This window comes from Rattus norvegicus, chromosome 19 (assembly GCF_036323735.1).
Source record: "Rattus norvegicus strain BN/NHsdMcwi chromosome 19, GRCr8, whole genome shotgun sequence".
NCBI lineage: Eukaryota > Metazoa > Chordata > Mammalia > Rodentia > Muridae > Rattus > Rattus norvegicus.
In genome coordinates, this window is record NC_086037.1 from 36,631,436 (window position 1) to 36,657,261 (window position 25,826).

Sequence of the window (25,826 nt, forward strand, 5' to 3'; positions counted from 1 at the left end):
GAGTCTCCTGTGTAACTCAGCGCCTCCTGTGTAACTCAGCGCCTCCTGTGTAACTCAGCGTCTCCTGTGTAACTCAGCGCCTCCTGTGTAACTCAGAGTCTCCTGTGTAACTCAGTGTCTCCTGTGTAACTCAGCGTCTCCTGTGTAACTCAGCGTCTCCTGTGTAACTCAGCGCCTCCTGTGTAACTCAGCGTCTCCTGTGTAACTCAGCGCCTCCTGTGTAACTCAGAGTCTCCTGTGTAACTCAGTGTCTCCTGTGTAACTCAGAGTCTCCTGTGTAACTCAGAGTCTCCTGTGTAACTCAGCACCTCCTGTGTAACTCAGAGTCTCCTGTGTAACTCAGCGTCTCCTGTGTAACTCAGCGCCTCCTGTGTAACTCAGAGTCTCCTGTGTAACTCAGTGTCTCCTGTGTAACTCAGAGTCTCCTGTGTAACTCAGAGTCTCCTGTGTAACTCAGCACCTCCTGTGTAACTCAGAGTCTCCTGTGTAACTCAGCGTCTCCTGTGTAACTCAGCGCCTCCTGTGTAACTCAGCGTCTCCTTTGTAACTCAGCGTCTCCTGTGTAACTCAGAGTCTCCTGTGTAACTCAGCGTCTCCTGTGTAACTCAGCGCCTCCTGTGTAACTCAGAGTCTCCTGTGTAACTCAGCGTCTCCTGTGTAACTCAGCGCCTCCTGTGTAACTCAGAGTCTCTTGTGTAACTCAGAGTCTCCTGTGTAACTCAGCGTCTCCTGTGTAACTCAGCGTCTCCTGTGTAACTCAGCGTCTCCTGTGTAACTCAGCGTCTCCTGTGTAACTCAGCGTCTCCTGTGTAACTCAGCGTCTCCTGTGTAACTCAGCGCCTCCTGTGTAACTCAGAGTCTCTTGTGTAACTCAGAGTCTCCTGTGTAACTCAGCGTCTCCTGTGTAACTCAGCGCCTCCTGTGTAACTCAGAGTCTCCTGTGTAACTCAGTGTCTCCTGTGTAACTCAGAGTCTCCTGTGTAACTCAGCGTCTCCTGTGTAACTCAGTGTCTCCTGTGTAACTCAGCGCCTCCTGTGTAACTCAGCGTCTCCTGTGTAACTCAGCGTCTCCTGTGTAACTCAGCGTCTCCTGTGTAACTCAGCGTCTCCTGTGTAACTCAGCGCCTCCTGTGTAACTCAGAGTCTCCTGTGTAACTCAGCGTCTCCTGTGTAACTCAGAGTCTCCTGTGTAACTCAGAGTCTCCTGTGTAACTCAGCGTCTCCTGTGTAACTCAGCGCCTCCTGTGTAACTCAGAGTCTCCTGTGTAACTCAGCGTCTCCTGTGTAACTCAGAGTCTCCTGTGTAACTCAGAGTCTCCTGTGTAACTCAGCGCCTCCTGTGTAACTCAGAGTCTCCTGTGTAACTCAGCGTCTCCTGTGTAACTCAGCGCCTCCTGTGTAACTCAGCGCCTCCTGTGTAACTCAGAGTCTCCTGTGTAACTCAGAGTCTCCTGTGTAACTCAGAGTCTCCTGTGTAACTCAGCGTCTCCTGTGTAACTCAGAGTCTCCTGTGTAACTCAGCGCCTCCTGTGTAACTCAGCGCCTCCTGTGTAACTCAGAGTCTCCTGTGTAACTCAGTGTCTCCTGTGTAACTCAGCGTCTCCTGTGTAACTCAGAGTCTCCTGTGTAACTCAGTGCCTCCTGTGTAACTCAGTGTCTCCTGTGTAACTCAGTGTCTCCTGTGTAACTCAGCGTCTCCTGTGTAACTCAGCGCCTCCTGTGTAACTCAGTGCCTCCTGTGTAACTCAGCGTCTCCTGTGTAACTCAGCGCCTCCTGTGTAACTCAGAGTCTCCTGTGTAACTCAGTGCCTCCTGTGTAACTCAGCGTCTCCTGTGTAACTCAGAGACTCCTGTGTAACTCAGAGCCTCCTGTGTAACTCAGCGTCTCCTGTGTAACTCAGTGTAACACAGAGCCTGGAGCTCATGTCTAGCGCATTGTCTGTTGTTGTGTTCTGTTTTAAGTATCAAAAGTAGTAAGACTGCTCAAGAAAGTCCCTATTGTCTACAGGTTTACAACCTCACGTTTGGTGGAACAAGTGTGTGAGAGGCAGTAATTGGGAACTACAGATAACAAACACTTCGGCATCATTCTCAGAAGTAGGCAAGCCAGGTAGACACCTCTCATCTCAGTCACACCCTCTTCAGATGTAGACACTAGCATAAAGGTTCAGTGGCTTATTAGAAGCCCAGAGTGATGTCACTGCTGGAAGACTTTGGCTACTCACTCACTTTATTTCTTCTGGCATTATCTACATAGTATATGTCAAAACAAATTAAGAAAAAGAAACTCTTGGGTCTGACTTAGACCTACTTTCTGAATATAATGAAATAGACCCGGAGGAAAGTTGGCACAGATCACAAAGCAGTGAGAGCCCGGCAAGCATGGAGAGAGCTTCACATTTTGAAAACAGCAGTTACTAGGAAAGGGCTGCTGGAGCGCCTGGCAGACCCACATTGTTTGGATGGTGTGTGAATCAATCGGTAACAGTGAGCCAGGAAAACTGTAGGAGGCTATGGCCTTCCCAACAGGGCCTGCTTTTCTTCAGATACATGACCTAAATGAGATGACAATACTTTATTCTTTTGGGAGGGGAGGGGAGGGAGAGAAGAGTTCAGGCCTTTCTATGTAGCTCTGCCCGTCCTGGAACTCACTCTGTAGACAAGACTGGCCTTGAACCCACAGAGATCCCCTGCCTCTGCCTTCCAGTGCTGGGATTAAGGGCACGTGCCACTATGGTAGCCCCTACTTAATGCAGTGCTTTCCACAGACTTAGATATTCGTTAGCAGCTTTGGGAAAGAACAGTCTCTATCACTCCAGGGTTAAGTCTCAACATCAAAAACTTCAAGGACTATTTTTATTTTAAGTCTCTTAGAGAAGAAAAAGATGAACTAAAAGAAAAAGGGTGTCTGAAAGCAGCAGCTGACTGAAGGGTTTTGTTGTTGTCGTTTTGTTTTCGCTTTCTCTCCTAAGACAGGGTTTCTCTGTATAGCCCAAGCAGTTCTGTGTTACGGTTTACCCTGAAGTTATCTTTATTTTGATGCTAGTTCCACTGCCCCAAGGACAGCTGCCTAGTCACAAACTCAGGAATCAGGTGACTTCACCAGAAACTTCTCCCCATTGAATTTGTAAAGTACAGGTGAGGGGCAGGTACCGGATAGAAGGAGGCCTGTCATTGGAGGAGAAGGAAGGATGGGCGGGAGAGAAGTTTGAAGGAAGAGGAGGAGACTAGAAGAGAGAAAGGAGGAGACAGGAGAGAGGAGAGGGTGAGAAGCCTTGGCAGGACAATATGGCAGGTGATGTTAAGATTCTGCTCTGTGTATTTACAGGTTGTTATTAATGTTCCTAAGGGATGGATGGTACCGGGCTTTGTATGTTTAAGTGGGCAATTATATCTTATCTATTGGATCTAAGATTATTGTGTTGTGTGTTCTTTTATGTGAGGGTTTGAGTGTAGGAAAGTGTGCGGCTGGGATGTGTTTCCACCAAAATATCTAGCAGATATCTTGGGGCACTGGGGTGTGGACCTAGCAAGGTAAAAGACAACTATACTCTTTTATTTTTATATTTTTACAACAGTTCTGGAACTTGTTCTATAGATCAAGTTAGAACTGGCCTAGGACTTAGAGGTTTGCCTGCCTCTGGCCCCAAGTTCTGGGTTTAAAAGTGTGTGCCACCGTGGGCATAAAAAAGCATGTCTATATTTTTAATGAGCTTGGCTCTTACCTATTATATTAATCCTTTAGTTTGCTATTGTGGTAAAGTAGAGTTCCTGCTCAATGAAGGTCATTTTCACCGGAATGGATCATGAAATCCCTCCTCTTCCAGAGCTGATCTCAGCACAGCAATGCTGTCAGCTGCTAGAGGAGTTCATCCTCTAGCGTGCCTGTCAAGTGTTTCTTCAATGCACAGACCTCAGCAAACTATTGGCATGGAGAAAAAGATCCCATCTTCAGCTGAGGGGTGGGGGGCACACACCTTTAATCCCACCACTTAGGAGGCAGATCTCGGTGAGTTCAGGCCAGCCTGATTATAGACTGATTTCTAGGACAGCCAGGGCCACACAGAGAAACCTATCTCAAAAAACAAAACAAAACAAAACAAAACAAAACAAAAAAATGCAAAACCATAACAAAAAACCCCCAACAAAACAAAACAAAACCAAAAAAGGTCCATCTGCAAGATGGCTGACCTGGTGATGATGGCCAGCGTGGTGAGCTGGGGGATCTGGATCTGCTGAGGAGTCAGCCCGTGTTGCTCCAGCTGCTTAGGAATCAGGTGCCTGTGGGCAATCTCTATCTTCTCCTCCTGTGTGTACCCTGCAAAGAAGAGGCGTCTCCTGAGTATCCACCAGGCTTCTGCGTGGCCACGTTTTCTTTCTTTTTTAAGATTTATTTACTTTAGGTGTATGAATGCTTTGGTGCATGTCTGTTTGTGTACCATGTGCACTCCTGGTGCCCACAGAATCAGAAGAGGATGTAGTATCCCTTGGGACGGGAGTTACAGACAGTTGTGAGCCACTATGTAGGTGACGAGAACAAAACACTGGTCATCGTGAGAGCGGCAAGTGCTCCAAGCTGAACTATCTCTCTAGTCGCTGCCAGTTTTTTTTTTTTTTTCCGTTCTTTTTTTTCGGAGCTGGGGACCGAACCCAGGGCCTTGCGCTTCCTAGGCAAGCGCTCTACCACTGAGCTAAATCCCCAACCCTCGCTGCCAGTTTTTAATGGATTAAATGTGGATTCACTAGATCTGAGATTTAGAATGAGCGAAGTATTACTTCAACTAACTTTATAATCAGAATAAGGAAATCTAAACTAAATCAGTTTGGAATTACCTTCACATTTTATAAAAAAATATATAACATATTTAAGAGACTTTATATTATTATTGACTAAGAAGCCCCAGTGAGCACAGATTTAATTTACCTTTAAATTCTGTAAGAAAAAAAAAGATCTCACCTAATGTACCTTCGCTGTCTAATAGACAATGGCTTCAAATATGGGTTGGTAACTCATCTTTTGCCTAGGAAGAAGAGGCCTGAAAACACCCACAGGCAAGGATGACCCCAGTTGTCGAAGGAAGAGGCAGCCTCACAGAGCTCACCTCCTCAGCCAATACCCTGACCACCAGTGAGCAGCACTGCAGCTCAGGACAGCTGCCTTCAGTTGTAGTTTCTGGACAACTGAATCTCATGGATCACTTCAGACGTGTAAATACACAAAAGCAACATTTTACTTACCACATATTAAAACTAAATAAAAAGGCTTTCAGGTAATTGAGAAATGCAGTTTACACTTATAGAACAGTAAAAATGTTTAGAATGAAACATACATTACCACACTTAAAATCTGAATATATTCAGAGTCTACCCTATTTTTACTAAGTGAATACTCACTGATGTTGGATCTTCTTTAAGACAAAATAATCTTGAGCAATTAAGTCAAGTGAAAAGGTGAGCATAACTTAAAAGGGTATTTTTTTACACTGTGGTGAGGAGAAGACGTGATGAAAACCTCGACCAACTGTGCAACCATCTGACGTCATCTCTGAGAGGACGAGGCAGCCTGCAGGCACCTTGAGCTCTCAGGTGAGAGTGAGGCCAGCGTCAGCCAGGGAAAGGGAGAGTCAATTATTGTGTAATATTTTTCCAGAAAATAGGCAGAACCTTCAAAGCCCGATAGAGAGGGGAAGTTGTAACTGGGCTTTACACATTGGCTTTGTATTAGTAAGTCTTTTTCATGTGTAACTTTGCGAACTGCTTCAGAGAAGAGCATCTTAGAGTGTCTTTAGAAGAAGACATTCTAAGAGGTTATCACCCCTGAAGGCAGCTTTGCAGCTGAATGTAAACTCAACACTGGCTCTTTCTTGACCTCTCCCAGAACCTACACCAACTCTTACCTGCCATGGTACAAACAAACGAACAGATAGACAGACAGACAAACTCCTGTTGTTTGATATTGACTCTGCAGAAAAGATGGTTTACACCCCTTGTGCAGAATTCAAAGATAAAATAGTGACGAGTGAACTTCTGGACAACTGAAACTCCATACAAAGGAGAGGGCGGGCATACACTCATGAGTGAGGTACCTGGAACCTGAATGATCTCCATCCTGTCCAGCAAAGCAGGTGGGATAGTGGCAGTGGTGTTGGCAGTCGCTATGAAAAGAACTTGGGAAAGGTCAAAGGCCACATTTAGATAGTGATCTGTGAAGTTATGGTTTTGTTCAGGATCCAACACCTAGGAAAGAACAATTTTAAGTATTAACATTTACACAAACTTAGTTCCAACACCAACCTAAACCCACTCACTGTATTAGCAAGCTGACATTTCTGTTCAACAGTTACCTGATAACATAGGAACAATGAAGAACCTGACCACCCATATTCTAAATCCTTTATAAAAACATATCACACATTCTACTGTCAAAATAACTAGAAGCCCAGGAGGGCGCACCAGCGCAAGGACAGGAACACTCCACCACTGAGCTGTGTCCTCGGATCTCTTTACCACCAGCTCATGTGGACCACAAGCTACCTACCCTGCAGAACCACTTTTACTTTTGGTACCACAGCAGAAATATAAAGGAAAAGGCAGATTATTTTTAAATTCTTAGGTAAATTAATAATTAGTAGATTCCTCTTCAATGTTATCGAAATGCTGGTTATAAATCCTTTACCTGGAAGGGGAATTCCACATAAAACAAACTCACACAAATTGCTACTATATTCTTAATAACACAATGAGAAAATGATTTCTTTCTTTCTTTCCTTTTTTGAGAAACTGACTTCTTAAAACACCAATAAATCTCAAAAAATAGTTAACCTGCTGTAACAGCTAATTTAATAATTAGCCTTCATGATTAGGTTTAATTTTTAATCTTGTGTATGTGTACACAGGCCAGTGAAGCCCAACATCCTTATGGAGGCTGGACAACAGCTGGGCACTCATCCTCTTGTCACATGGGTGCAGATGGCAGCAGGTGTCTATCAGCTGAGTCAGTTCCCTGGCCCTCTTAGAAATTCGTTTGCTAAAGTGAGAAGTTTATATTAAGGAGATAATCTCCAGGCTATTGCTCATGTACTTCAGGCTACAGCACTCATGTTCTCAAATCCTCGCACCTGGCCTAAACCTTCACCATACATTCACCCACAACTCTCTGGGGGATGCGTACTCAAAATGGAAACTGCATGACTTAAATATTCATAACTGGCCAGCTGTGGTGGTGCACATCTCTAATCTCAGCATTCAGGAGGCAGAGACAGACAAATCTCTGAGTTTGAAGCCAGCCTGATCTACAGGTGAGTTCTCAGACAGCCAGGGCTATGCAGAGAAACCTTGTCACAAAGAAGTCAAAAAACAAAAATACAAAACAAAACCCCAAATACTAGTTTTAGTTTCTTAAAATATCGATCATAAGTTCACCATAAAATAGCCCTTTCTTGCTTCTGATTCCCCCTTTAAAGTATTACTTATAAAAACAAAACCACAGGGCTGGAGAGATGGCTCAGCGGTTAAGAGAACTGATTGCTCTTCCAGAGGTCCTGAGTTCAATGCCCAGCAACCACATGGTGGCTCACAACCATCTGTAATGGGATCCAATGCCCTCTGCTGGTGTCTGAAGAGAATGGCAGTGTACTCATACAAAATAAGTAAATCTTAAAAATCAAAAACACAGCCACCAGTTAATTTTAAGTCAAAGCCCTCTTTTTACAATCTTGAATTTTAGAAACTCATTTTTCTCTCCAGAACACATTTCTCAGAAGTTCCTAATTTCACATTTTATAAGACAATGTTTAATACTGTAAAATCAATAAAGTACTTTCCTTCTTTTATAGTTAATGCAAACTTTATTTATAAAAGACTCTTAAATTACTTGTCTCGTGCCATGCATTCACACAGAATACAGTGTCCCTTCAGGGCTACAGAAGAAGAGCTCACAACTCAAAAGGAACTATTAAAAGAGTTCCTAGTGGCTGAAAGCTAGGAAAAAATTAGGACAATTTTACAAATGAGCCATTAAACAAAACAAAAAAGATATGGAAAAATACGGCACACTTCACAAATGTGCACGTCACCCTTGAGCAGGGGGCATGCTAATCTTGTCTGTACTGCTCCCCTTTTAGTACACGTGCTGCAGAAGCGAGCACAATTGCGTACTTTCAACTCCACAAAGAAAGTCTAAGAATGAAATGTTCTTTGTTAAGAATAACCCCACCATCAGACTGTTCAGATCAAGTAATGTTTTCTCCTTAAAATTTAGACACTGGGTGTGATGGTTAATATTGGTGTCAACCTGACTGGATCTGAAATCAACTAAAGGAAGGCACTGGACACTCCTGTGAGGAATTTTCTTGATCACACTAATGGGGGCGGCACATACTCTGATTATTTGGACACAGAACTTTTAAAAGAGGCAATCAAGGTTATAAGAGGTTAGGAATGAGGTCCTACTAATGCAATCTAACTGGTATCCTTTTAAGAACAGGGTGTCCCTAGCTAGCTATATACACAGTGACAGACCTTCAAGAGCCACAGAGGCCCTAGAAGGAAATTTGCCAACATTCGATTTTAGAATTCCAGCCTTCAAAGTTGTCAAGTTTTTAGAAGTCACCTACACTAGTATTTTGTTGTGGTGGCCTTAACTGATGACTCATTCTTGTTTTGCATACAAGTAAACATGTTTATGTATGTGTACATATATGTAAGGACATAATTTTACCATGTATTTATAAAGAACACACAGAAGCTATGGCACAGATGACAGACATCAAATATGAGGGGACTCAAAACACAATTCATAGACAAATCTTGGAAAAAGGGTAGTTTGAAGATACATGCTATCTAAAGAAGAGATAAGCCACAATAAAAGTGTCAAAAGCACGCACTGAAATCATTGGGCTGATTCCACTGGGATGAAGCAGAGCCAGGAACTCCAAAAGCTGCTTCTCCATAGAGCAACAAGCCAGCCTGCTGACAAGAGGCCAACTTGACCTCCTCCATGTCCATTCCAATTCAGAACACGCTGAGTGCTGTATATTCCTGCGTATTCCAGTAAAACACTGGATCTCTGCAAATGCTTCAAGTGCTGTGGTATTTATTGTTTTAACCTTATTTCCCTTTCCCAAATTGACAGAAGCCCAGGAAACTGCCAGCTTTGTAACTAGGAAAAATCTGAGTGCCTGTAGCCTAGCAACCTCCATAGGGCAGAGCAGAATTAGAGCTTTCTAGCCTCACCCCCGGAGAATTGCTGGTATTTAGCCCACATGGCATGTTTCTGGAACTGCTCTCTGACCTAAGAGAATACTTGTACAATCAGTTCTACTCTAGCAATCAATGGCAACTGTTTAATGCTGCAGCTGCTTGATACAGTAATACCAGCTGGGACTAACAAGGCCACCAAAAAACCCTACAAGAGGGTCAGGGATGTAGTCAGTGGCAGAAATCTGTACAGCACTTTCGAGGTTCTGAATTCTATCCTGGCGTCACACACACAAAACAAAATGAACATTAAAAGAAAAAAATTGGGGAATAAGATGCTTGACGGTTGCTGTGTTTTCAAAGCTCTGGTGTATTTACTACTGAGAATCTACAAAGTCATAAGATTGTGCCATAAATGATCAGGCAAGGCGCTGTGACCCAGATAGGACTCCCCTTCTGTCTCGTGGGGCCCTCCTTGCCCACCATTTGTTAGCCAAATCTGAACTACTTTTCTACTGTGGTGGTATAGAAACTTTGATCCTTCCCTTGAGGGCAGACTAGGAGATACCCCTAGTATGTTTTTTTCCCTAAAGATACCACTGGGAGAACACAAGGTCAGGTCCCAGGCATAAAGTGGCTAGAGGTCTAACAAGAGCCATAGGGTGTTTGCCAGTAGCAAGATTCCTTTGAGGAAGCCAGTGGAGGATCAGTGAGCTCAGTGACAGGCCACTCCTCCAGTACAGAAGTATCCTGTGGACAGCATCATGCACACACCTGCATCTAGCTTCCTGTAGCTTTGTTAGGATCCGTAAGTTAGCTAGAGGATCTCAAAATACTACTTTTCCAAAATTTAAATATTTGTAAAAGTGGACTCTAATAAGCACCAAATTTAAGAAACAGTATAGGCAATATTCTAGGATAACAAACACTGGTATCTTAGTAAGGTACGGGTTCTGAGCAGTGTTGTGAACAGTCTACTATCCTCTAGTAGAACGCACTCACTTTGCTGTCTTCTTCTCATTTACTCATGTCAGATGATTTCCTAATTTTCTTCTATCTTCTGTGGCCCGCTGACTACCCATGAGTGTGTGAATTTCCATGTGTTTGTGACTTCCTCCAATGTCCACACTGACGTCTAGTTGCTGTGATGTTATAGGAGAACACAGTGCGCGTTTATCCTTTCTACTTTACTGTAGCTTGATTCACAGTGCAGCATCTGTCCTGTCCAGGAGAGTGTTCCATGTGTGCTCAAGAAGAAATGTAGATGGACACTGCTTTCGGGGCTGGGTTTTCTCTTCCTCCCAGTGTCTAATTAGTTTCCAGCACAACTGAAGAGAGTGGTGAAGCCATCAGCCAGTGTGGTTTAACTGTCTACAGCTCCCTGTCTGTTTCCGTATTTGAGGACTTCAATCCTAGCACTCAGGAGGCTGAGGCAAGAGGATCGCTGTGAGTTTGCAGCCAGTCCAGTCTACACAGAAAAACCCTGTCTCAAAATTTAAGAGAGAGATGAGACAAGACACTGGGCCCAGCCGAGAAGAGTGTGTTCTGTTCTTCCACGGCTCTGGAAAATGTACACACATAGATGGTGAATCAGTCCCACCCTAGACCTCCTGCTTTTTCCTAGTGCTGGCCTTCAAGGTCAAGCGATCCCAAGTGCCTTTTCCTGGTCCTCAGCCCCCACCCAGCTCTGACTTTCTCTAACTTTGTTTCTTTCCTTATTATCCATATTGTGCACAGCTGCCACGTGATGTGTACAACTCTACCACAGCCCTTAGTCGTTTTCTTAGCAGTTCTTTTTTACATTTTAATTTAACCCGCCCACTACTGGAATTTAGCGGTTACTGAATTTCCATTAAAAGACCTCACTGGGGGCTGGAAAGATGGCTCAGTGGTTAAGAACTGCAGTGCTGGTCAGGCAACGGACTGCAGTTTGATTCTTAGTATCCATGTCAAACAGTTCATAATTGCCTGTAACTCCAGCTCTGTGGGAAGCAATGCCCTCTTCTAGCCTCCAAGGGGCCCCCACACGTGTGAGCATGCCCACATACACGTAAACAAAACCTCTTAAGGAGATTAAGGAATCTCCAACATGGAGATTTGCTTGCTAAAGGCCCTGCTGTGAGCGTCGTCAACACATTCCAGCTCTGGGTTCACAGCTTAAAAATCAGCACTTTCCTTCTTTGCTATTAAATACAAATACACAACAGAAAATGGGCAAGAAGTCCCATGAAAGACTCGAATACAAGATACAGACAACAAGTGGTTTAAAGAGAAGGGAAATTATTTTTTTTAAGAAAAAGTATCAATACCCTTTTTACACTACCTCTATGTATCAAAAGCAGGATGCTAGGAAAGAATATGTAGAGACGTTATGAAATGACTAACATGAAATTTTCTTTTTTAAAAGATAAAGCAGAAGAGGTTCTTGCAGGAAGCAGAACAGAAAAATAAAGGACTGAAGTACAGGAACACCTGAAGTACAGGAACACCTGAAGTACAGGAACACCTGAAGTACAGGAACACCTGAAGTACAGGAACGGGAAGACATGACACTAATGCTCACCGTGGCGGGGGCGGGGACGGCTCAGTGCTTAGGGCACTTGCTGCCCTTGCAGACAACCCCGATCCCTCCCAGCGGCCACTCAGTGGCTCACAACCATCTAACGCAAGTCACGGGCATCCAGTGCCCTCTTCTGGACACCAGACACAAACACAGTATATGTATAAATATGTGCCACAAAATTTCATATATACAAAATAGAAATAAAATGTTGAATTCTAACAAAGAGGAGCAAAAAATGACTACCAAAAACATTTCTAAAAATCTTTCACAATGAAAAAAAGAGAAAATCTTGAAGATTCTTTAAAGAATCAGTAAAAATGTCTGAGAACAGACCCACAACAGGTAGGTTATTATATGTAAACATAAGTATACATTATATAAAATATATATTATATTGTATAAAGCTGAAAACTGAGATCAGGAGATGACTCTAAGTTTTTGTAGAGGGCAAAAACATGCTTGTGCATGCAGATAAGCACTGGAGAGGCCAGGAAGTTAAACTTGCAGGCATCCTTCAAAAAAAGACACGTTTAACCTGACTCCCACCTGGAATGGTGGGAGTGGATGAAGTTCTACAACCTGGTGATCCTTTGTTGTCTGATGGGTCAGGCTCTGCCTGTGTCTCCCAGAATTTATGTCTTACTTATTCCAGACCCCTTTCCTCTACAACCTTGAGTACTTCTAGGCCATAAGACTCATCCTTGTAAGAGAGCCTGTGTGATGTCTAAACCCTGACTCATACAGGGATTATAATTGCCTTAGTGATTCTCCCTAGCCCAGTGATTCTCCCTAGACCACTGACTCTCCCTAGACCACTGACTCTCCCTAGACCACTGATTCTCCCTAGACCAGTGGTTCTTAACCTGTGGGTCTCATCAAGCCCTTTAAGGGCTGAATAATCCTTTCACAGGGGTTGCTGAAGAGCATTGGAAAACATAGACATTTACATTAGGATTCATAACTAGCAAAATTACAGTTATGAAGTAGCAATGAAAATAATTTTATGGTTGGGAGTACCATAACACGAAGAACTGTAAAAGGGTCAGCATTAGGAGAGTTGAAAAGCAATGCTCTAGATCCGTATCTTTTTTTTTTTTTGGTTCTTTTTTTCGGAGCTGGGGACCGAACCCAGGGCCTTGCGCTTCCTAGGTAAGCGCTCTACCACTGAGCTAAATCCCCAGCCCCTCTAGATCCGTATCTTAAGCATTGTTTCTAAGTCAACAAGAACTCCTCTTATAGATGAAGCCATTTGTACTGGGTAAAGAGAATCAAGGTAAACATATCTTAAGCCTTGTTTTACTCACCAGGCTCAGTTAATTGCTATCTGAAAAATTTTCAGCAAAATTGTGCTATGTTTAAATATGGCAAAAATGTATGAGCTGAGGTGAGACTCTCAAAGTCTTAACCCAGCACCAGTAATTTAAATTGGGCTGATCCCAACTTCACTCCTACATCACCCTGATTGTTTTCCCTGCCATTTGTAAAGTCTCTTAGGGACCATCACTGAAGTTTTCAGAGTAAAGCAGGACATAAACATAGTGATTTACCAAGGGCAACACTAGAAACCAGGAAGTCACTGGGGCAAAGGAAAACCCTACAGAGAAATTATTTCCAACAAGAACTCCACGCCCAGTTAGATTATCAACGAAGCCTGAGACAACATGAAGATGCTTTAAAATGTGCATTTATAAAATACCACCAAGATAAGCTTTCTCTAGACATTCCTTTTGAATTAATAGCACAGAGTGAGGTAAACCAGATCACAGAATAGGGAAGCAGGGAAGTCAACATGGTGAGAGGTGAAGAACAACACGGGGAAGCTTCAGGTACCACAGTAGAAAACTGGTTCCAACCTGAAAACTCACAATGATAAAACCTACATCACTTGAGTGCCTGCTGGTCCTGAGAACAGAAGACAAACGGTGAAGTACACAGAAGAGAGACATTCGTTTTTAAAAGCAGGCATAAGAAAACAAAAAGAACAGGACCTCCTGCCCGGCTCAGCTCTGAAAAGGGACCATATAATCTATAATTGTTTTAAATCTATTTTTTAAAAGATTTATTTACTTATTTATATTATATATAAGTACACTGTAGCTGTCTTCAGACACACCAGAAGAGGGCATCAGATCTCATTACAGATGGCTGTGAGCCACCATGTGGTTGCTGGGATTTGAACTCAGGACCTCTGGAAGAGCAGTCAGTGCTCTTAGCCTCTGAGCCATCTCTCCAGCCCTAATCTGTAAATGTTAACAACCAATAATAAGGTAACTAAAAAAAGAGGTAACAATTTATAAAGGAAGACATGGAATCAAAAAAGTGAAGGAGAAAGCCTCAGTTTCCTTTAGCAGAGTTTGTACAGATACAGCAGTTCTGTTCTGCAGCCTTGAACTCCCTCTTCTGCTCCTTCCCAGCCACTGCTTCACCTTTTCTCGTCAGGATCTTGCTATGTAGCCCAGTCTGGCACTGAATTCAGTCTCCTGACTAGCAAGAACTCCAGGCATGTGCCACTGTGCCTGGCTAAGTCAAGCTGTTTAGAAAATGGAGCAAATTAACAAAGCCTTCTGGAGGCTAAAGCACAGGAGCGGGCCGGGCCCTGGGACTTTATACTTTCTTTCTGCAGCAGACTTCACTACTACTGTGTGAAGAACAAGCCATGTCTAAAATTTTATTTTACTTCATAAAAATTAAAAAGACATCACAAAGAGGAAGACGTCTGTGATTTTTATGTAGATGTAACTAGCTCCAGACTTCAGTCTGTGCTCTACTGATTTCAATCTGTACATGACTTAGATATGGCCTATGCTCACTCATACTCACGTATGATTTCATGGGCGTTTTCTAGGCCTTACCTCGAGCAGTGCGGCTGCAGGATCCCCCTGCAGGCTCTTCCCTAGCTTGTCAACCTCATCCAAAAGGAACACTGGGTTGTTAACCCCCACAGTCTTCAAGCCATTGATGATGCGGCCGGGCATGCTGCCCACATAGGTGCGCCTGCAGAGAGCAAAGTAACAGCTGTGAGGACCAAGAGCAGACAGGACCGAGAGGAAGTCCTTAGCCCTTACCAGCACAGGAAGGCAGCTCTGTGCATGTATGTAAAGCAGAACATATGTCAACAAGGTGTTGGGTTCGGCCTGCAGAGATGGCTCAGCGGTTAAAAGAACTGCTCTTCCAGAGGTCCTGAGTTCAATTTTCCCAGCAACCACATGGTGGCTCACAGCCATCTGTAATGGGATCTGATGCCCTCTTCTGGTGTGTCTGAGGACAGCTACAGTGTGCTCACATACATAAAATAAATAAATCTTTTTTAAAAAAGGTGTTAGGCTTATTCTAATTTTCTACTTGATTCTAAGTAACTGCAAGTTGCCCACGACATTGGAAGAATTGCAAGTCACACAGTTCTGGTCGAGGGAGAAAGATACAAATCTCCTGTTTTTAAAAGCAATGATATGATATTAACTACAGTAAGTAGACCTGAGGTACACGGTACTTATACCAAGACTCCATTACCCTGGTCTGCTCCTGCCCCACATGGACTAAATGGTGTAACTCAGTCCAGGCCTGTATTACTGGGGGCAAAAGCCAGAGGCTGTGTTGTCACGTTTGAGTCAGAGTCCTTATGTAATTACAGCAGATGTAAGCATGTTTACACCACTGAAAGAGGAGCCTCTCCCTCACGGAGCTGGCAAGCCTTCCTCAGCTCTCTACTGGTTTCTTTTGTAGCCTTGCCTCACCAGGCAGAGAGCAGATGTTGGTTCTGAGAGGTTTCAAGGGCTGTCTGCATGCAAGGGAATGATCAGCAGTGAGTGGAACAGCAGCAGTTACATCATGACTCACCCAACCACAGAGCTGATTTACAGAGCAAGCCTCAACTGCGCCACGTGACTGCACAAAGTAGGGCAGAACAGAGTGACCTTTGAAAAAGCAAGAAAGCCTAAAAAAAGTGTCACCGAAATGGCTTTTATCTAGGCAAGACGAACAGCGCTGGAGCTAGATAGGACAGTGTCTGTTGACAATCAATGAGCACATTCAAGGCTTCGGAAAGGGCATCTGGGATGTAGGGCACTAGCCGAGCAAAGCACAAGGCCCTGGGTATGACACCCACCCCATCACCACCTAAGCTAAGCAGGAGGATCAGAAGTTCAAGGTTATCCTTGGTTCTACAGCAAGTAAGGCTGGCCTGGGATAAACTAGACCTTGTCTTAAATGATAATAATGTTAATAATATGATGACGACCATCATCTGACAATGATGTCTACTTTTGTAAATGCTGTTTACTTTTGTAAAAGCCAGAGGTGATGAATGACTCCAAGGACACAGACTGTGGCAGCATGTACAGGGCCTACACAGGCCAGCTGAGAGGGGAAGTAGGCACCCCTCTAGGCTCCCACCCCTGATCAAGAAGATATATGCAGTTGACACCTGCTGGCAAAGGAGAAAAGTTTTCTCCCTCAGTATATTAAGCAGGCTCCATCCACCCCCAGGAATAGTTGGCCAACATAAGACAAACTCAGTAGTACTTCTGGAGGCCTTTGGTCACATCACGCTTTGGTTTTGTTTGTTTTGGTCTTAGTCTTATTGGTTTTTTGCTTGTTTATGTTGATTTTCATTTTTGTGGTCTGCTGGGGTTTTTGTTTTGTTTTTGTTTTTATTATTGTTCTGTGGGGTGGGGGGGTCATAAAGTTGAGTAGGTACAGAGTGAAAATTTGGGAGGAATTTAAGTAAAAACACAAAATATGGGTTGAGGATTTAGCTCAGTGGTAGAGCGCTTGCCTAGCAAGCCCAAGGCCCTGGGTTCAGTCCCCAGCTCCGAAAAAAAGAAAAGAAAAACACACCACACACACACACACACACACACACACACACACACACACACACACACACACACACATATTGTGTAAAATTTTAAATTTTTTAAAAATATTAATAAAAACAAACAATGAGAATGGAATATGGAAAGGACAAGAGAAATCACTAAACTTTTTCAAATTCTTTCTCTATGAACATAGGCTCGCCACTAATTACTAAGTGTGGTAGCAAACAAAGTTGTTTACATTTCAAATTCTCTAAGGGTCATTTCGGGTTTTTTTCCCCACTGACTTATTTATTCACTCTACCTCCTGGATGCAGCCTCTCCATTCTACCAGGATCCTCCGCCCATGCCCCCTCCCCTTCTCTGAGAAGTGGGGAAGTAAGGACCATTTCTTGCTTTTCTGTTTTTGATATGATTTCAAAAATCATAAGTACCTACTTATGATTCTATACCTCAAGTCAGAGGAGAAAATGCTATTCCAGAACCCTTTCTAGGGCAGTGCAAGCCAACAAATTCTTGGGACTTCTCTCTCCGCCCCCAAGCCCACAGAAAAGGTCCAAACCCCTCTGTCCACAGTTAAGATTAATCACAGTCTCTCTGTCAGTGCTTCCCTGACAGCAGCCAACCCTCTCTTGCTTCATTCATAATCAAGGTACAGGTTTTGTACCTGTAGGGGTTTTCTTTCTTTAGTGTTTGTTTTTGAGAGGGTTTCTCTGTGTAGCCCTGGCTGTTTTAGAACTCCGTAGTTCAAACTCAGAGATCTGCCTGCCTCTGATTCCCAAGTGCTGGGATTAAAGACATGTGCCATGATGTTTGGCTTTCTTTACTGCTCTTAACATCATGTTCTGCTGTTATGGTACAGACATTATTTGAGTGTCCTTGAAGGACCCATGTGGTAAAGCTTAGGTCCCCAGGTGGCCATATCAGGACTCAGTCAAAATTTTAAGAACTAGGGCCTACCGGGAGGGCATGATATTTCTAATAAAGAAATTAAAATATGTCTAACAAATTCTGAGTTAATTTTTAGAAGAGGGCTATTATAAAGGAATACAAGTGGGCTTTACCTCCTTGTGTCAGGCTCCATTATTAGCTCCTAGGATGTGACGCAGCCTAGGACAGTCCTTGAAAGAGCTTATCCAGTGCTCTCAATTGGGGCTCTCAATTTTAAAAATTGTGAGCTAAATAAATTTCTTCTCTTGGCTGGCTACTTGTCTCAAGTATTACATTACAGTGTAAAAAGCTAATTAATAAGTACACTTCTCTCACTTTCCTTGCCTATGTATTTATTAAAAATTCTCTGAAAGTAAAGACTAATCTTCCTGTCTTATTTTGTTTTTGAGACAGGGCTTCACACTGTACCCCGGGCTGGCCTGGAATTTACCTGGGGTACCTCAAATTTGTGGTCATTATTCTGCCTTTTCGTCCTGAGTTCCAGGCGTGAGCAACCTCCATGCTGAATTCCCGCAGTCCTCAGAAACCTCTCTGAACTCCTCTCACACCGTCACTTCCAACAACACAGTGCCTTACAACCTGTCTGCTCCTCAACGTACTCGCTCCTCACGTACTCCCTAGTTCGTCATGGATGTCCCCCTCTGAGCAGTGGGCAGCCGATAACAGAAGCTGGGTCCTACCGCACAGCACAGGTTACACAGCTGTTGGCACTTTCCTCCCTCAGGGCCTCCAAACTGACCTAAGACTCAGTTTCCTCACCTCTAAACTGGGACAGCAGAGCCAATGTCAGTGCTCTCATGAAGACTGGGAAAGACGCTCTATAAGCCACCTAGCAGGGCCTGACTCAGCAGCTGTGATCAGGAACCAGGACTCGAAGTAGAAACCAGGACAACTGAAATTGGGTCTGACTTTAATTGCTGTTTTATGAAAACAACTCCTACAAATTCTGACTTTCAGACAGAAAAACACACAGAGAGATAAAACTGCCTGAGTGAATTAACAGCTAAGTTTTACTTCATTCCTCCTTTAAGAGGCTCCTCCTCACCAGATCCCTATTTAATACATAGGTGTAACCCAAACCTTTCTTTTTCTCCTCTCACCTCTTCATTTTTCAACTACTAAAGATATAGTCTTAGGTTGTTTTTAAAAACCAATCCTTGACTCACTAGCACCTTCCTTTTCTACAGCCAGGTGCAAATAGCAAATGGTTGGAAGTCCATGTGTACACGGAAAATGGCGACCAAGTGAGAAGGACAACAGAAGTGGCCACTTTCCTTTCATCCTGACTGTAGAGCAGTGGTGCCTACTGAGGAAGAACACAATTTCCCACGACTGCCATGAGAGCATGTGTGCAGTTCTCAAACGCCAAGACCTGGCTGTTTCCTATGCCTTCCACTGTTACACAGAACCTCAGGGGACACCAGAGATGTCCCACACTCTGTCCTCCCTGTCTCCATTTCTCAGCACACTCGCCCCACTGTGCATGATGCTCCAACAGGTTTTCAAAGAAAAACAATCACTGATTGTGGTAATTTAGAAGAGGGGGACTGTAAACCCCAACAGCACAAGGGTGGATTGCTGTAGTGTTTGAAAAACTATGGAAACCACATGTTTAGAGCATAGTTAAATACTAACTGTAAAGTGTATTTAAAGTCCAACTAAATTCACAAACAAGCCTAGGATCTTGGAGGAGAGGGTGGCAATCGCTGTCTCCATTGCTAACCAACTCATAGCTACACATATCTTAGGCAGTGGGGATCATAGGTTTTAATGCACAAAGTATATTCACTTGAGAATCAGTGACAAATTTATTTACATATAAAAATTTAGAAGAGGGGCTGGGGATTTAGCTCAGTGGTAGAGCGCTTACCTAGGAAGCGCAAGGCCCTGGGTTCGGTCCCCAGCTCCGAAAAAAAGAACCAAAAAAAAAAAAAAATTTAGAAGAGACATGTGTTTAAATTCAATAATGTCGGTAAGGAATGATGAGACCTGAATGGCTGCAATCCCAGCCCTTGGGAGGTAGAGGCAGAACATCTTTAGTTAGGAGTTTACTACACAGTAAGTCTAAGGCTATGCTGGATTACATCTCAGAACATGCACACGCATGCGCTCAAACACACGCTCAAACACAATCAGGGATAAGACCCATGACAGTATATATCCACTACTTGCAAAAAATATTTTTTCATAATTCTTCTACATAAATAGAAACACCAAGAATAGGAATAAATAGCTTTGAATATAATTTAAAATCAGATGAAAGATCTACAAAATGTTATATTGATGCTATAAACCCAGACCTGTTCTCCTGAGAATCAGATTTAAAATAATAACAAAGCTAAGTTTTAAAGAATATGCACCTGCAAAGGAGTGACGAATTTTATGTATGAGTAGAAAAATTAGCAAAAGTGTTTAAATCCAATAATGTCTTTAGACGTGCTAAGCCTGGCGTGCCTGTGGGCCAAGCACTGAGCATTACAGAATCACTAGCTCTACGGAAGAAGAAATAGACAAGTTCCCAATCTATCACGTACCCGCAACCTAAACCCCTTTAACATTACTAAACCCTGTTAGGCACACAGAACTGTGCTTCAGTATAAAATAATGGCATACAAATTAGAATGAAATTTAAGGACCCAGTGGGTTAAGAGCACTGAGTATTCTTCCAAAGGAGCTAGGTGGATCCATGTTCAGTTCCCAGCACTCACATGGTAACTCACAACAGTTTGTAACTCCAGTGCAGACATTTTCATACATACAGACAAAACACCAACACACATTAAAAATAAACTAAAAAAGGGAAATAATCCAGAATGACAGAGTACAAATCAAGTCACTTGGCTAGGGTAAGCCTCATGGACTTTGTAGTCAAAATCAGATTTCAGCCCAAATTCTTTGTGGTTGGTCTGCAAATAAGGGTACTAATTTCATCATGAAAGGGGACTACAGCCTCTAGTGGCACTCAGGAGAACAAGACAGTCCAGGCAACAAAACGATCTATAATTGTCAGAAAGTAACTCAAATCAACTCCTCTAGTCTGATGTGTTCCCTCGCTCCTTAGTAGAATCTTCACACGCTTGTTAAATGCACGTTCCTCACTTATGAACAAATAAAGAGTAGGTCTTCCTTCCTTTCTTCCTCCCTCCCTCCCGCCCTCCCTTTCTACTGAAAATCAGGGTCTTCTGTGGTACAGGCTGGTCTCCACCTTGGCATATGGCTATGACCAGTCTTATTATGGCCATTCTGCTTCCACTTCCCAACTGGGAGAATTACAGGCATGGGCCACCAGACCCAGAAAATAACTGTTTCTTGGTGAAGAGTTTTCACTTTCCCATCATTACCTGAGGTCAGTGACCCCTGTGAAGAGGCCACTGGGAAAATCAGACATGAAAAATGACCTTACTCTCTCACTAGCAGAGTTTCTGTGGTTCACACTCTCTACGTGCTGGGCTTCCCCACACTTCTCACACACATACTCTAGGTTGTTCTCATAGCTTGCAACTGCCATGGAGCCCTCTGAGCACGTAGACCTAGGCTACCCTAAAGCCTCTTTCAATCAGGTTCGCAGGGAGAACCATGGAACCAAGCAATGGAAAGGAAAACCATGTCTGATTATAATCGTGTAGGTTGATCAAATAAAACATCCTTAGAGTCTAGTTTTTTAAAAAAGAAAATGAGTCAACATGAAAGAGTGAGCTGAGATGGTTATGCTCGCCTTTCTCCTTGGTGTAGCCTGGCTCTCATAAAAGAAAGGCTACGGGCAGAATAAATCTACTCTCAGAGATTACTCGCTCCTCATATCTGTCCACAGCACTGCAATTATCCGTTAAAATGCTAAGAGTTATGATTACTACTTAGACAATGCTATGAAACTAAAGTAAGTAGAAAATCAACATAGTAGCCCATCACAGAGTAAGTTACAATTCTGCAACTGTATTCAAGTAGGACTGAGAAAGCGGAGGCGTACACCAGTTAGTCCACAAACAAATGTCAAAGTGAGATCAAAAGGCAGAATCAGAAGGGAGTCTGAAAGCACTGTACCTGTGCCCTCGAATGTCAGACTGGTCACACACGCCCCCAAGCGCAATCCTGTGGAACTCTCGGCCCAGAGTCTTGGCCACTGACCGCCCCACACTTGTTTTGCCTACTCCAGGAGGGCCAACGAAGCAGAGGATTGGGCCCTTCAGGTTATTTTTCAACTGTCTCACAGCCAAGTACTCCAAAACCCTCCTCTTCAGCTTTTCCATGGCATAGTGGTCATTGTCCAGAAGGATGCGGGCTGCCCGGATGTCCAGGCGGTCTGTCAAAGAATCCAAGAGAAGTTATTTCAGCACCTGGAACTTTTAAGTAATCTTTTTCAAACTTTACAAAAATATTATTTAGAAAAAAATGATAAAAACAGATTTGGATCCCTCTATGTCTTCAAATATATTATGCTAATCAGGGGTTTAGGGTTGTTATTTTTTCTTTTGTCAACTTGGCACAAGCTAGAGTTAGCTAAGAGGGGGAAACCTCAATTGAGAGAACGCTTTCATAAAATCATAGGCCATAGGCATGCCTGTGCTGAATTTTCATGATTGATGTGGGAGAGCCCAATGCATCTGTCCTCAGCTGGTGGTGCAACACCCCTCAGCTATAAGAAAGCGGGCTGAGCAAACTATGAGGAGCAAGTCAGTAGCAGTGCTCCTCCACGGCCTCTGCATCAACTGTTGACTTCCCTGGACCAACGGCTATAGAATAAATAAGCCCTTTCCTCCCCAAGCTGCTTTCAATCATGAGCAATAGAAACACAGCTAAGATTTTGTTTGACTGTTCTATTTAAGATTCAGTGTTTCCAGAGACATCCACCCATTCAAATTCCATGCTCAAATCATGTCCCTTGTAGTGACTTTCTACACATACATTATTTCTCTGGGGGATATAGATATAGTTTCTATATATTTTATTGTGCTTGAATTTTTTTCTTTGAAAAAAAAAGGGGGGTGGGGGTGGGCAAGCAAGATGGCTCAGGGGATAAAAGTGCTTGTGGCACAATCCTGAGAACTCAGAATCACACAAACATTAAAGGAGGGAACTGACCCCACAAAGTCATCCACTAACATCACTCCCCTCCCAGTAATAACAAAAGTGAAAAATTTAAAGAATATTTTTCTTATTTAATAGTAATATTATGTATACCCCACCCCCAAATCTTGACACTAATGAAAAAGAAGAAAGCAGATAGCTGTGACCTCAGGTGATGTGAGTGTGAGATTACACATGTATTTTTCAAAATGAGACTTTATGAGGTCTTCTGTAAAGTACATTTCTTCCCCCATTTAATCTGTTAATCAATTTTCAACAGGAAATATACATTTCGGCAACACTTTGTGGGTACTTTATAGTTTATTATTCAACTATCCACACTCACTTAACCAATTTCCTGTACTGAACTGGACTAAAAACACATTAAAAGGCTCATATGCCATAACCAGGTGGGGTGTTTTACTAATACTACACAGTTAATAATATAACATATGCACATTAATAAAGTAATATATTATATTAAGTGAATGAAAGACAAATCTATTCAATCTTCTCAATAAACACAGAAAAGCACTGGACAAAATTCACTTTCTTTACATGATAAAAATTCAACAAACATTGGGAAGCTAATGACCAAGAAAGGAGGAGGTCAGAACTGACCCACATTAGGTACCCAGAGATGAGCAGCCCACAGCACATGAGAAAGAGTAGAAGCCGAGAGGAGGCTGAAGCTGACTTTTAAAATATGGGAGACAGTAGCCCTCCTACACTATTATAGGAATATAAACTGGTAACTCCAGAATTAAAGTGGTACAGAGGTTTCCCAGCAATTAAAAATAAGCCTACCATATGACTAAGCAGTCCCCATTTCTGGGTTCCTCCCCGCCCCAAATCAGGACCTTGGAGAGTACCCCACTCTAACTCAAGAAGCAATGTGCTACTTGGGTATTATTCATAATACCCAAAAAGTAGAAGCTGTTCAAATGTCCACTGAGCTGAGATGAAGAAAATGTGCTATATTTGTGTAACTATTATAATTTAGCCTTAAAATACAACAAAAGAAAACAAAAACAAGGAAATTTCATGACTTTCAACAAAGAGTACATTACACTAAGAGAAATGAGCCAGAGCAGACAGGCTGTGCTTTCACGTACTGTGTGGAGTTTCCAACTCTCAGAGCAGATACCTAGGCTGCCAGGGTCTGGGGGAGTAAGGTATGAAGGGTGATGGTAAAATGCTCTCAATGTTCAGTTAAGCAGGCGTGAGTTCTGGAAATCTACCACGTGGTACAGTGTCTCTGAGCTAACCATGATGTTTTGTGTCTTAAATTTTGCTAAGAGGAAGGGTCGGGTAGATCTCTATGAATCTGAGGCTATCCTGGTCTACAGAGTGAATTCCAGGCCAGCCAGAGCTATATACTGAGATCCTATCTCAAAAAGCCCAACCAAACTAACCTGAAATTCATTAAGAAGAGGGCTGGAGAGATGACTCCATAGTTAAGAGCACTGGCTACTTTTCAGATGACCTAGGTTCAAAGCCAGCACCTACAGGGCTTTTCACAACTGTCTGTAATTCTAGTCTAGGGGTATCTGACAAAGCTCTTTTGGCCTCCTTGGGCACTGGACACATGTGATGCACAGACATATATGGAGGTAAACATCTAGACACATAAAATACTTTTAAAATGTTGCTAAAAGCATTTGTTGCATGTTTTTACCTCTCCCTCTCCAACTGTGTCTCTGTCATACACATGAATTAGAAGAATACAATGACTGGAAGTTGACCTAGGGAATATTGGGTATATTTATGATACTGATGCTGCTGCTGATTTCATGAATGGTATTCTGAATTTCATAAAACATAATCATATGTGCAACTGCCACTACATCTCAGTAAGTGGTTTAAAAATAAAAGTAAAATGACTTATTGTCGTTTGGTTTTGAGACAGTTTCCTGATGTAGGGTGTAGGAATGCAGGCATGTGCCACCATGAACCGATGGAATGTGCAGAAAGAAATCTGCATGAGCTTCCCGAGGGACTGTGACTGAGAAGCAGATCGCACGTGAGCTCACCAGTTGTACTTTTGTTCCAAGGAAGCTCCACCATAAGTTCCAAATAATTTCTAGTCAGAGCATATTCAGGCATTGACTGAGGCATTTTTTTGAGTCTGTGGGGAAAAAATATGTAGCCAATAGGTTCAATAGCACAGTAGTTCACAATAACCGAAAAGCCAAGCACGTCTCCTTACCATGCATACTTGTCAAACCTGAACAAAGGTTTTAAAGAGCTAGCTCATGAACTGTTTTTTCTTTTATATACAGAAAATAGGGGCCATGGCAAACTCCGAGGTTACAATTCAACTCTGAATGTACAATTCAACCACTTAGTTTACTTTGCTTGTATAAGGAAAAATTGAATGTCCCGGTCCCTCAGAGTTAACTGATTGATCTATTGTGGCACTGGGGAAAGAACCTGAGGCCTTGTATGAGACAAGCAAAATGTTACTCTGAGCTCCAGTCAAAGCCAGCCACTGGAATTTATAATCTAAGGAGAAATGAAAACAACAGAGGTGGGATACACCTCAGTAGTAGAGCATATGCTTAATGGCCACGAGGCCCAGGGTTAACCTGTCCACAACACTGTAACTAAAGTAAGAACGTTGGACAATTCTTTTAGGCACTGAAAAGATAGCTACAATAGTTAGATGTGAGAGCAGAATGCAAGTAGAAAACACACATCACCTCTCAGTCTCTGAGGAAAAGATTAGGGAGAATGGCGTTAATTCAGGAGTATTGCAGATGTTTTCATAACTGAGCATGGGGGTATATGCCTAAAGTCTATTCATTTGGGAGGGTAAGGCAGAAGGATTAAGTTAAAAGCCAAGGCCAGCCTGACCTACACAGAAAGATCCTTTCCAAAAAAACCCGAGGAAAATAAATGTTCGAGACTCAGGCTATGCACAGCAATGGAGAAGAAAGAGGGAGAGCATTCCACGGATCCGAGAATTATGGGGGGTAGGGCTGGTGGGATGGTTCAGTCACTAAGTGCACTGGCTGTCTTCCAGACAACCAGGGTTTGATTTCCAGCACCCACATAGTGCCTCACAACCATTTGTAACACCAATCCCATGGGATCCAATGCTCTCTTCTGACGCCTTAGAAATATATACAAATAGAAAATAAATAAAAATGTAAGAGGAAAAGGATGAGGACGGCTAAGAAAGACAAAAGTAGGCAATGAAGTAATGTGCATAGGTAACCTCAGAACCGACCATG

At 42.9% G+C, this 25,826-nt stretch overlaps 1 protein-coding gene and 1 non-coding gene across 2 annotated transcripts in view; both read right to left on the reverse strand.

The window, feature by feature from the left end:
- The window catches only part of Lonp2 (lon peptidase 2, peroxisomal), a 91,507-nt gene that overhangs the window by 50,700 nt on the left and 14,981 nt on the right, over positions 1 to 25,826 (reverse strand). The window contains exons 6-10 of the mRNA NM_001399196.1: positions 24,624 to 24,718; positions 21,568 to 21,826; positions 14,614 to 14,755; positions 6,087 to 6,237; positions 4,192 to 4,318 (exon numbers count right to left, since the gene is read on the reverse strand). Of these exons, the coding sequence (NP_001386125.1) occupies positions 4,192 to 4,318; positions 6,087 to 6,237; positions 14,614 to 14,755; positions 21,568 to 21,826; positions 24,624 to 24,718 (774 nt within the window). The remainder of the gene's footprint in view (positions 1 to 4,191; positions 4,319 to 6,086; positions 6,238 to 14,613; positions 14,756 to 21,567; positions 21,827 to 24,623; positions 24,719 to 25,826) is intronic.
- Positions 8,041 to 8,147, reverse strand: LOC120098751 (U6 spliceosomal RNA). Its single transcript, XR_005497159.1, has one exon. It is a non-coding gene; the product is annotated as a U6 spliceosomal RNA (small nuclear RNA).